Raw genomic sequence first — 13,526 nt, 5'->3', positions numbered from 1 at the left:
ATAATAATAATAATAATAATAATAATAATAATAATAATAATAATAATAATAATAATAATAATAATAATAATAATAATAACTACCAGTACTTAAGGTCTGGAATGAGGTTTAATTGATTCAATTAAACAATGTGGGACAGAGCTGGTACCAAAGACTACTAGAAGGGACAACTTTGCCCACACTTCGTCTGGTATAAAGGACTAAATGCCACACAAAAAGGCTAAAAATCACAGTGACCACATAACTACCACTGTTCCTTCTGCCCTCACCTGTCAGGCTCGTCTCTGCCCAACGTATGCTGCTGCTGCTGCAGAGTCTGTGCCTGTGCCTGGGGCAGCGCCTTCCCCTCCAGCTCCTGCTCCAGGGAGGAGGAGGTGCTGCCCTCGCGGCTCACGTTGCTGTTCCGGCCCGGGCTGTTCTCCGCGGAGGCACGTGCTGAGTCTGTGTTCTGCTTGAGTGTCTGCAGCTTGGCCAGGGGGATGATGTCGCAATTCTGGGGCCGGTGCCACACGGTGCGCTGCGTGGAGGCATTGTAGTAATAGAAGCGCGAGGTGTTGGGGTCAAACAGCTCCCACCACTGGTTGTCGCTGGTGCGCTTGATCCGCACCCCCAGGGGAGGGTCCCACACGCACTCCCCCGTCAGCAGGTTGGCGTACATCCGCTCTCGGGTTCGAGGCTCGATGATCTCCACCCATTCAAGCCTGCAGGGGAGGAGAGAGGGCAGGTTGGTTAGAGTGCTGGACTGTACACCCCACTTACACTGACACACACAGACACCAACACAGAGAGACTGACACACAGACACACGCAGACACAGACACACTCTCACACAGACACCGACACAGACACACTGTCGCAGACTGACTCACACAGAAAGACTGACAAACATACACACACAGACAGACAGACAGACTGACACACACAAACAAACAGACAAACGCTAACAGTCTAGGTACATGTTTAAGCAATTCAGGGAGGAGGTATATACTATCCTCTTAAGATAAGTTTTAGATTTTCTTACCTTGTGGGGATATTTTTGACACTATAAAAGAGCCCCACCCTCACACACACACAAACACACACACAAACACACACACACACACACACACACATACACACTGATCCACACACAAACTGACAGTTACAGTATCTGGGAGCTGGGAATTTAACCAGGCAAAAGCATTCTTATTGTAGCACTTTATAAAGTAAAAAAAAAAATTATACCATTACACATTATACTACAGTATTACACTGAGGCAGTGTTTAAACACTCCAAGAAGCAAGACAAGTGCACTGAATTGGAAAAGGTCTAGTAGATAATCTGTTTTATTAATGACCCATAAATAATACCAGCCAAGAAGCCGCCTTTGTCAGAAAGTATTGACTTTCAGAGTTTGAGCGGACGCCTTAAACATGAAATACAAGTTGAATCTGGCAGGATTTTGTTTTATGAAAAGTGTTGCTTCTCAAGAATACAAAAATGTTGTAAGTATCTCCAGATGAAAGTATGCAGTAGAAGGCTAATAATCGTGGAGCAGCAATACAGTAATACATACTATGGGCTGTGGATTTTATGGGAATAAGGTATTGAGATCACCCACGGCAATGTTAAACATGAATGCTTTCAGTCTACACTTTTTTTTAACAGTATTATCAATGGATGGCGAAGCAAATGAAATACTGTAACATGGTAAACTATGGTAAACTATGGTAAATGCTTAGTATTACTATACCATGGGGGAAAGCATTGGAAAAATGCAAAGTTACCATGGTAAATGGTTTGATTTCTCAATAAACATACTGTAATCTTAAGAACATAAGAAAATCTACAAACAAGAGGAGGCCATTCAGCCCATCAGTGCTCCTCTGCTTCCTAGTAGCTGGTTGATTTCAAAACTTTGTCAAGTTGGGTCTTTAAAGGATCCCAATGATTTATCATCAAAAGCAAGACTAGGAGGTACTGTAGCCCATTGCATACCCTCACCACTCTTGGGGTGAAGTAGTGTCTCTCCCCTCTGTCCTAAGACTGTATAAGAAAATGTCTTCCCTGTGCTGTCACATTCACAGAGAGGGTGTGCTGTGCAGCAGTAAGCTAACCCAGCTCAGGCTCGTGGGAACTCTAAACAGGACAATAAGCAGCTGGCAGCACCAATGGACTCCAAGCACCTCAGTGTCTCTGCACTGGGCCTACAGTATATTATAAGGGCTTTTGTTAAAGTGCTTTGTTTTCTTCCTCTACAAATGCGCATCAGAAACTATCTGTCCTATCTAGTGTTACTTTCCCTCAGTCTTTTCTTTATTCCAATGTGCCCTTAAATCCCAGAAGGAATGTGGCTAAGCAGGGTTCCGTAATTAATCCCTGTGTGTCTCACTGTGTGCTGGCTCTATCCATCACATTATCTGGATCTTGAACTGTACAGTTCTGGAGACAAGAAATAGAAATCCCTTCAGGGCATTGATTGAGAGAGCTCTTTAAAAGGAGCGACAGCCCAGGCTTTATTTAAGCAAGAGATCCTCAATTAGAGGGCCTTACCGTCTAACAGTTTACTGCATCGGAAAGGTAACAGTTACAGTACTGCTACCAGAATGACAAGGTTAACCACTGTACCAAGGTAACGTCCGATAATCAGGCTTTAGTTTATTCTCATTTTTCCACTGTTTAACCTAAGAGAATATTTATAAATGTTTCTTAAAAAATAAATAAATAAATAAATAAATAAATAAATAAATAAAAAATAACATCCTTAAATTTCTGTGAAGAGACCACTGTCATAAAAACGCAGATCACTGCAACCTACTTCTACAGTATGGACGCACCCACTGCAGGTAAATACAGACGGAGAGGCACCTCACTTTACCTGACACTAGAACTTGTGCTGAAGAACGTTCTTAGCCAGTTTCATCACAACTAGATAAGCTATTACAAAGTGAAGTGTGACAAACACACAGCAGGAAGAGAATACAGTAGCAAATGAAGAACAACAAGTTCCTTGCATGCAAAGATAAGGGCACCAGAGGAATGTTGCTACAGTGCACTTGTGAGAAACTTATTTAATTGAGAGGAACGGTAGTTCCTTGCGCCAAGTTATCAGGGAAACGCGAGAACTGCCAGACTCTTTATACAGCAAGGACAGTTTACGTGTTTTCAGGGTATTGGCGCAGCAAAAGTAAATCAGCCAAAAGCACCATTTCCCTTTTAATTTGTAGTTCCCAACACTCTTAGGTGAAATGTAGAAAAAAAGTCAATACATGTCATACAGTAAGAGAAATAAGTCGCCCAAGTAAGGTACAAATGTCCTTCTCCTCCTCCTTTTAAAATGCTTTAAAATGGAATATTTGCATGCAATATATAAATATAAAAAAAGGTCTGGCATGCATGGGATTTGAAACTATAACCTTCAGTTTGCAAGCGTGTTGTGTTATACTGTCAGTGCTACACAATTAGTTGAGACAAGCAGTATTTTGAAAGATGAAATCAGCCAGCTGAGAATTCTCGGGACTTTGTTATATTTTGGAGATTTTTCGAGTCATCATTCATCTTCATCACCATCACCATCACCATCATTCTGATATTCTGATCTTGAGCTCTGAAAAATGTTGGTTTCCTGTCAGTGTAACGCTCATTGTGGTCCTGTGACGGAAATATAATGAGTTCTGGTCGTAAATCTCCCTCTCGACCTGTGAGGATACAAAGTAGCAAAAGGGAAAGGCTTTGGACAGGTTGTCCTGACAGTTCATTCCCTGGGTCGGGAAGTCAATCAGCCTGGAAAAAGACGAGACTCCAGTGCGAGAATGTATTGACCTGGAAGGTAAACGAGGTAGCAGCTGCAGGCAATAGAGTCAGCTGTAATCGTTTACCAAGGGGTCATGCATAATCGCATAAAAGGGGCTGGAGAATTGTAAATATTTTCCTTCGCTTGGGTTTTGACGTGGAAACTGGAAGGACCGGGAGATTGCCCAAAATAATTAAAAGAAAATAATTCGTGAGTGTTTTGTTTGTTTGTCTGTTTAGTAATTGTCTGTGTTTGTTATCACCAGACGGCGAAACACAAATCCGGAGCTGTCGCCAAGGGCCAGCACGAAACCGGATCACCACTGCACTACCGTCACGAATAAACATTGTTATCAGCACCTGTTTCACTAAAAGCACGTATTATATAGTACTTCACCACAAGCACTGAGAGCACTCACTTTGGAACAGTGATCGTGTGTGTCTAATTGTGTGTGTTTTGTACCGTGTTTTTCATTTGCGGGACTGCAACCCTTTGTTTCATTACTGCGAAATACACATTGTTGTGTATTGCCAGCTCTTTATTATTTACTGGTAGGTCATCAGACCATTGGATTATAAACCATTAAAACATTTTCACCCGTACTTTGTTGTCTGTGTGATTCTTGGAATTACGGTATCTGCACTGCACCTGCTATACACCTGCTACCACTTACCACTTTGCCACAGGTCCCTACTGGCGCAAGGAAGTACGGTTCCTCTCGATACTGGTTGATGAGAGCAGGAATAGACACTCCCGCTCGCCCGCTCACCCGAGGCGAATTAAATCTGATGAGGACTAGTTGATGTCTGTGTCTCAGTAGTCCTCTGGGCAAGTACTTAAAACACACATATACTCTCACGTTCAGTCTTGCGTTAAAAAAATGCAGGAAAGTAAATTTTCTAATGGGTGTAGCAGTGGTGAATAAACATTCACAAATAATGCTTAGAAAACAGTCACTCGGAACTGAAACCTCCCTTCATCTCCCCTGCAATGCCAACCCCTCTTAATGGCGTTTTACGTTTGTGTTCTCCCTCTGCGCGGGATGCGAAGTTTATCGTTTGAATTTACTGAAACACGTATCTTTTGAAGTAAGTAATTTTACAAAAATGGGGAGATTTATACCAGGTTACGACCCTGACTGATTCCGTGAGCACTCTGGGGCTCAAGCACCAATGGGGGAAAATAAGGTCTCGCATAGTGCAAATCAGTCACCTGTTCTGTCAAATTGCAGTGTGGATGCTTCACAAGCACAACTGTTATTGCAGCGTTTAAAAATATAAAACCCATTCGTACAAAGTATCCCAGTTTTCTTGAAAAGATTTGTTTCCCTCGTTTCTTTTTTATTTGTTATGCTCTCATTAGTATCTAAACCTAGTAGATACAGCGTCCGTCAGTTCTGGCAGATTCTACTGTAGTTGCTGAAGCGGTTTTCTCCCAATAAAAAATAGCCACCTAGCTAACGAGTACATTAATTATTGTAGATAGTAATTAATAGCCAGCCAACATTTTTGTAAATAGCAACACATCTAATGTACAATAAAATACATATTTTATTTGTGTCATCGGAGCTTCGTGGTCGACAAGGTGACACAGCTGAGAATTTTTTCTTCTGTCATCCCGTCTGGTGCTGTCAGTGTCAGTTGCTCAGCACACAGTATTAATTGTGTTTTTTATTTTTATCACAACGACACCATTTTTGTTGTGTCATTCAGCGGGATGATCCTCATCAAATGGCAGTGTAAACGTAACACCACTGATCGTGGTCAAATGTACCGATGCATTTGATCCGGATCAGAAATGGCAGTGTAAACGCGCCTAATGAAACAGCCTGCTGTATTACAATGCTCTTTACTCATGCGATGACAGACACACAGACGACAGTAGTAGCTCAATAGTAAAAGATTCTCCACCTTCATAAAAAAAAGGATTTTTAATTCTGCTACAGTATGTATCAATCTTATTGTTCAGATACCATTCTTTCTGAGACTCTTCTATTAAACCAACATTTCAGTTACCACAAGACTTCAAGGCCATATACGCTAAGTATTTTATAATGACATGGTTGAAAAAAAAAGTACAGTAGCAGGTTGAGAAGCTCAAAACACACGACAGACAGACACATACAGAAACACACACACAAACACTTACACACGCACACAACAACAGAGAGATACACACAACTACAGAGAAACACACGTGCAACAGAGAGACCCACACACACGACAGAGACACAGACACAGACACACAGAGACACACACACACAAAGACAGAGAAAGACACACACAGAGAATTTAAGAATAGGGAATGTGCTCCTCTGAGACACTCTGTAAACACATGTCCTCATCACATCTGGTCTGAGTGCTGCTCTCTGTCAGACTGCATTCCCAGTGCATGGTGTTTTCATCAACCTGCCCTGCTTTACAGTAGTTTCAGATCTATTAATGCCTGGGAATTGAAGGAGTTGTCACTTTTCTGAAGATGATATCAGTAAAAAAAAAAAAAAAAAATATATATATATATATATATATATATATATATATATATATATATATTTTAGCACCCCTAAAGGCCTGGTAACAACAGTGTTTTTCGTCGCTTCACTTTTTTTTTTTTTGACACGCAGTAGACAGTGGAGACAGAGGAAGAAGAGATTCGTACTGTACATATGCTTGAACATAAATTTCCATTTGACTTGAACTTATTAAAAAGGGAATTTAGATAGCCTTCTAAAATAAAGAACCTTTGTCTTTAATCATCTTTAGTACCGTGCCTATTTAAACATAGATAGATCACAGTATGTGTTTATGCGTATTTGTACATGTGTGTTTGTGTGTGTGGGTGTACTTTTTATCTGTATACAGTGCCGTGAAAAAGTATTTGCCCCCTGTCTGATTTTCTGCATTTTTGCACATTTTTCACATTGTATTTGGTCAGATTTTTTTTTGCGTTGTAGTAGTATATAGAGGGAGTCTGAGAGAAAAAATGACATCAAAGTTTGGTGCTTCTTTCATTTGTTTGGTGTGCAAGGTAATCAAACATGCAATCTTCAGGTGTGAAAAAAGTTATTGCCCCCCCCCCCCAGTTAACTCAACCCAATTAAAGGGATAATTAGGATCAGCTGTTTGAGTACTTTGGTTAGCAACCAGGCCTGATTTGGGCCAGCCCTGCTCAATATAAATCTGACTAACTTTGGCCCTTACCATCAGAGTGAAGTTGTCAGCACACAGGTTCTAGAGGCACATCATGCCACAAACAAAAGAAATTCCTGAAGACCTCCGGAAAAAAGTTGTTGATGCCTATCAGTCTGGAAAGGGTTACAAAGCCATTTCTAAGGCTCTGGGGGTCCACCAAACCGCAGTCAGAGCCATATTGTCCAAATGGAGAAAGTTTGGGACAGTAGTGAATCTTCCCAGGAGTGGCCGTCCTGTCAAAATCTCTCCAAGAGCAAGGCGTAAAATCGTCCAGGAAGTCACAAAGAACCCTAGAACAACACCCAGGGATCTGCAGGCCTCTCTCGCCTCAGCTAAGGTCAGTGTTCATGACTCCACCATCAGAAAGACACTGGGCAAAATGGGATTCATGGCAGAGTAGCAAGGCGGAAACCATTGCTCACTAAGAAGAACATGAATGCTCGTCTCAAGTTTGCCAAAAAGCACCTGGATGATTGTGGCGGAGTGTCCCGCCCCTATGTATATGTGCACTGTTTTATTATTATTTGTATTATTGTTTGCGGCGCGGATAAAAGCCGCCGCCATTATCTGTTATTGTTTTTGTCATTTTAAAAACCTCGTGAGGATGCGTGACTGATCAGCTACTGATTATTTGACTAGCTGACAGTCACGCATCCTTACTAAACTCGTGCAGACTGTGGCCGAGGGGTAATAAGATAATTTACAGCTAGTTAACCCCTCAGCCAGAATATAAAAGCCTCTAGCTGTCTACGCTAAAGGGTGGAGTGTACAGAGGAGAGTACGGGAGAGCTAGCAAGGAGAGAGCGAGATTTAGAACGCGAAACAACTGCTAAGCATGCTGGTTTTACCCCAGCACGATACTTATTTGTTTATTTCTATCTGTTTGGCCAACATGCCCTTTTGTTTAGTGTTTTGGTGTTTGTTTTGGTTATTTAATAAAATAGCTGAGCGCTGTAGCGCTCAGTTTCACCACCGCCATTCCTTACGTGTTTTGATTTCTGTTTGTGGCCCGTGACGTCACGGACCAGAAACAGAAACCAAACAATTAATGGCAGTGGTGAAACTGAGCGCTATGTTAAAGTTAAAGTTTTGGAATGGCCTAGTCAAAGTCCAGACCTAAACCCCATTGAGATGTTGTGGCAGGACCTGAAACGAGCAGTTCATGCTCGAAAACCGACAAATGTCACTGAGTTGAAACAGTTCTGCATGGAGGAGTGGGCCAAAATTTCTCCACGGCACTGTGAGAGACTAATCAATAACTACAGGAAGCATTTGGTTGTAGTTATTGCAGCTACAGGTGGCGTAACCAGTTATTGAGTCTAAGGGGGCGATTACCTTTTCACACAGGGGCATTGTGTGTTGCATAACTTTCTTTAATAAATAAATTAAATATGTTTCAAATGTTTGTGTTATTTGTTCACTCCGGGTCCCTTTTATCTAATATTAGGTTTTGGTTGAAGATCTGATAACATTCAGTGTCAAAGATATGCAAAAATGCAGAAACAGGGGGCAAATACTTTTGTATACAAAAATGTATACATTTTGTGATTATGCAGCAAAAGATCTGACCTGGACATCTTGTAGCTCATATAGTGATATTTTGTGTTTAATAAAGTCTGAATCAGCAAAACAAAGCACATAAAAATAAAATAATCAACAGTCAAATTAATTAATTGTGCAATGCGAATAACGTTTCCTGAATTAATTGTATGTGCTAGGTTTCAGATCGATCTTAGGTCAATGCATAAGATATTTTACAATGCTATAACATATGCTCACTGTATTTCGTACACTTCGAGTAAAAATGACAATCTTACATAGAAAACGTTGATTGTTTGTTTAAAAAAAAAATACAATTTCATAAGTCTGCTGTACGGTTACTGACTCAGATATATGATTGTACAGAACAGCCTTCATCACCAACATCGCTTGTAAGCTTGAAACTTATTGGTCCATCATGATTCATGGTGTCCATGGAAACATAAGTGCGGAAACGAAATGCCCTCAGAGAAGGAATGTTTTGCTCTACTTACATACGTAATAAATTGTGGAAATTGTCACTATTTTACTGGAAGAAAATTAACATTTTGAATACTATTCACTGGAACAAACGAGCACTGTAAAAACTTTTTTTTTCTTTTTGAAATCATTTCAGGCGGCTCATCTGGCAAAGTAGACAGCAATTTAGCCGACCGCCGCCTGGAAATGAGAAGGCTGCTGATAATGCAGAACCTAATTCTAGAAAAGTCTAGAAAATGCTGGATTGTAGGTGAACATTCTTAGAGTGTATAAAAGGGTTAGGAATAGGATGATTGCTGTCATTACCAATAAGTCAATATGGGGGAAAAGTAAAGAGCTATCTGAAGACCTTAGGCAAAAGTATTTATTGTCATAAAGCTGGAGAAGGATACAAGATGATTTCCAAGCATTTGAGTATCCCAATTTCAACTATTGTTTCTATTATCAAGAAGTACAAGACTCATGGTCACAACACTCCCTCGGTCTGGAAGAAAGGAGGTTCTTTTCTTTCACCAAGAACAAGCAGAAGAATTGTGAGGAAGGTTAATAACAAAACTGAAAATGAAAATGAAAACTACAACTGTACATTTTTATGTATATATATATATATATATATATATATATATGTATATATATATATATATATATATATATATATATATATAGTACTGTAGCTCTGATGAGAAGAGATGTTGAATATTAATACATTCTATATGGACATTAACTACAGGATGTACTTAAGGATTTGGTTATAAAACTGACAGTACTACACCTAAAAAAAGTAAATGTACTGCAGTACTTCTTGAGATATTGCAAGATTGTGTGAAAACACTGGGATCTACCTTGATGTACCAGAATAATTCATTCTGGGAAGAACAAATTAAAACACAAAACAAATCAGATTGTTACAGTTCCCTGAACAGGAAAGTCATTCTGGCCAATTACCTCACCATAGTTAAAAACCCAAAACAGAATTACACAATGCAAATTGAAACTGACAGACACAAATTAAACTCCACACTGCAGCCACCTCATTTGAAGTGCAGAGTAACAGGCCTTTCAATACTAGTATTTATTTATTTGAGTACATTTACTAACATTAGAAATATATACATATATATGGTGGGATTTGAACCGGGGACCTCCTGGTTACAAGCCCTTTTCTTTAACCACTGGACCACACAGCCTCCTAAGCCTAGGTATACAGTACAGCAGTGCCTACTGTAAAACACACACGTTCTACTGCCACAGCATGACACAGTGTACATACAGTACAGCACATAACCGCAAGGGCACATAGCATGCCAGCCTCTCCCACACGACACTACAGTTCACTAACCCTCAAGAGAAAGCGGACACACGTCTGATCGTTAGCGAAGCAGATACTAAACTTAGCTTTCTGGGTTAGAAGGCTGCAACACAACTCGTGTTGTTAGTGTTTGTCTAGTAGAGCTGTTTTGAATCTCAGCAGCTTTCAGTACTTCCACAATTAATAAGACAAACCGGGCAATCAGAAAGTCAAGTTTGGTAGCAAGGAGGGGAGAAGATGCCTCAGATATTCCTCTGATGTCGATTAAAGTACTTTGCCCTCCTCCTTTGCGAACCAGACACCTCCTGATCAGACTGTTTATATAGATTACAACACACTTCAGGCTAACCAGATCTTCGTGTAAACAGGCTGTCAATATCGAGAGCACAAACGATTGTTTAAATATTAATGTGCACACAGATCTAGTGCTTAGGTTACAACAGAGCCGACTGTTACCAACATGTTGTGCAGCTCTGTGGAGATGGAGCCGGCACTGGACTGGCTGTGTCTCAGCCTCTGTGGGGCAGTTACAGTACATTCCATTTAATTCCCTAAACATTTAGCTTTGTGATTAAACATGTTTCAAACGTTTAAACATATTGGGAATCTCTGTGACCAATCAAAAGTCATGACAACTCCTCCTTTAGGATGCTGTTACTTGATTATGATTATGCTAAAACGTTAATGTGGGTAAGACAACACGTGCACAGGTAAGCCATGCTCAATTTGTTTACTGACCGCCGTGTGTCATCAACTCCGAAAGCTTTACCACCTTAATGAAACGCGGCCCCCGTGCAGGAGCCGACACGCAGAATAGCACGTGTGTGTGTTACAGTAGCAGGTCTCCTCCCAGTGTGTGCATGCTTCATCTCTCAAGTGGTCTTCCACTTTACTCTGCCACCCACCAGTGCTCTCTTTCACTCTGTTTCTTTTATTCATAGCATTATGAAGGAATATTTCATTTCTGTGTGCTGGGGGGATTTCCCCACTATGCTGCAGCCAATGGGGGGGATTCCAAAATGTTATGGCATCATCATTCACAGGTATTGCTTTAAAATAAGCTGCTTTCAGGAGACCTAACAGCTGTTCTTCACTGTGAGACAAAGCACTCTCCATTGCTTTTGCCATTGCCTTATGTGAAGTTTTTGCATGCAGCAGAAGAAAAAGGTGCTTTTCTTTTTAACCAGAGCTCCATTTCTTTGTTTTAACTCTTTACACTCAGCCCTATTTCTGCCTGTTTTTCACTGTTTTCATTTATGTATGTTTAACTACTGGATAGTTTGTACAACATGCATGTAACATATCAAATGAAAGGCCTCAAAAATAAAAAAATAAATATATTTTCCAAAATAAATCAGGTCACTGCAATATATATATTTTAATCATAGATGGCTAAAAAAAAAAAAAAAAAAACACTGCACCGTTGAACCTCAATATGAAAATAACATGGGGGGTGGAGCTGAGCTTCTGAGCTTTCCAACGATACCCCCCCTTTCAGTCTAGCTGCTACAATGACGGAGCAGTAGACTCAAAACGAAACCTAAGCTGTGAACTACCCAAAATGAATGGGACTGTGTTTTAAGAGTTAAAGCGAAAGTCATCGCTTGCAAAACAACACCGAGACTTAATATAATCTTTTTTTTCAAAACTGTTTACTTACTGCATCATATGTGCTGCACATCAATGCTTGAAACGTGCACCAGCCCTGCACCGAGACCAGCGTTTCAGAACTACTGTACCTTCAATTAAGTGCATTTATTAAAACGGAGTTTGGTGTTAAATTCCTCCCGTATAGCAGTATTAACTCCTATTAACAAGCCTACTGACTCAGGTGCATAAGAACATAAGAACATAAGAAAGTTTACAAACGAGAGGAGGCCATTCAGCCCAGTGCGACTTATTCATGAAGCTCTGATGAGAATTGCGGTCCGTTAATTCAGAGCAGATTTACAGTAGCAGGGGACTCATTGCTCATACTCCTGGCACCTATAGTACTGTGTCTGGTCATTTCAAGAATATACCAGAACAAGGGTAGTTCTGAAACCCAGGACGATGCAGCAGGGCTAGTGTGAGTTTCTAAGAATGCTCACTCCTGGCTCCTGATCATTTCAATAATAGACTTCATTGAGAGAAGTTCAAACCCAGGACTGGGTGCAGCAGGGTTGATGCAAGTTCCAAGCCATGGCAGTCTGTAATGAAGCACTTTCAGGACATGTTTGTGTGAGCCACAGCACACATGGATTCCGTTAATCTGTATTGACCAACATCAGTCAGCTGAGCTAACAGACAGACGTGCTCAACCAGATCTGGTCTAAAATGATTTGCTCCTTGGCTGACCACATTCTCACTGGGAATTACTTATCTCTGTCGATCAGCCTGACAGATACAGGACTATACAGCTCTGTTTCAACACTCCACTAAGGAGCATTCAGCTTCACCTGCACTACTGAAGCAGTGTAACGAACCACAGTGTACATTATCTACGTGATGCTTTCTTTATATGATACTGTATATGACATCATATCTGGTACGACACTATTTCATATTATCTGTTTGCAGGCCTTGCTTTCTTATGGTAATTTCACTTAGAGGGTAAAATTGTCCCCACCCCTGTAGGGCGGCCTTTCCTGTAGGTAACCAACCAACTGCCTCCCGTAATGACTCACATGCTTTGACCTCGATGACACTGCTGAGGTGAAATGACCTACAGTAGGAAGTACAAGTGTAACAGAGTTACATCAAGCTTCAATCTGTCTCCTTGCTCTGCAGGCTATGCTGTAGTCTACATCCCGACAAAGCAAGTAAACTGGGAACTTTCTTCATACTTACAGTATTGTTGAAACAGACATATCATCATACGTGCTGCACATCTGAGATCTATACAGTGAATGGAAGTGCAAGGCAAGTGAGATTTAGGAACGTAGTTCGTCTCTTTATTTACAATGCCACTCTCACAGTGTGCAGCAGGTGTGTTATCATACACGGCGCCTGTACAAGCCAGAAACACCCTAAATCATCCAGAAAAACAACGCAACATTAAAACATTTCACAGAGACGGAGGTCAAACAGTAAAAGATATCTGTACACAAGACTGTTTAATCCTTCACACCACCAAGACAGATCTGAGCCTGTGAGGATAGTAATCTGGCTCCGTCTGTCAATTACATAGCAAGCTTCAATCCATCTCCCCATCTGGGGACTAGAGGCCTACTGCACATCCAGACAACAAGGTGT

General features: G+C 40.8%; 1 protein-coding gene across 2 annotated transcripts in view; it reads right to left on the bottom strand.

Annotated features, from left to right (window-relative positions):
- The window catches only part of LOC117435568 (rho GTPase-activating protein 39-like), a 121,169-nt gene that overhangs the window by 58,284 nt on the left and 49,359 nt on the right, over window positions 1-13,526 (bottom strand). For both annotated transcript variants that reach the window (XM_034058864.3, XM_034058865.3), the window contains exon 2: window positions 270-701. In XM_034058864.3, coding sequence (XP_033914755.3) covers window positions 270-701 — 432 coding nt within the window. The remainder of the gene's footprint in view (window positions 1-269; window positions 702-13,526) is intronic.

This window comes from Acipenser ruthenus, chromosome 3 (assembly GCF_902713425.1).
Source record: "Acipenser ruthenus chromosome 3, fAciRut3.2 maternal haplotype, whole genome shotgun sequence".
NCBI classification, from domain to species: domain Eukaryota; kingdom Metazoa; phylum Chordata; class Actinopteri; order Acipenseriformes; family Acipenseridae; genus Acipenser; species Acipenser ruthenus.
This window is presented reverse-complemented; position numbering and strand designations above follow the sequence as displayed.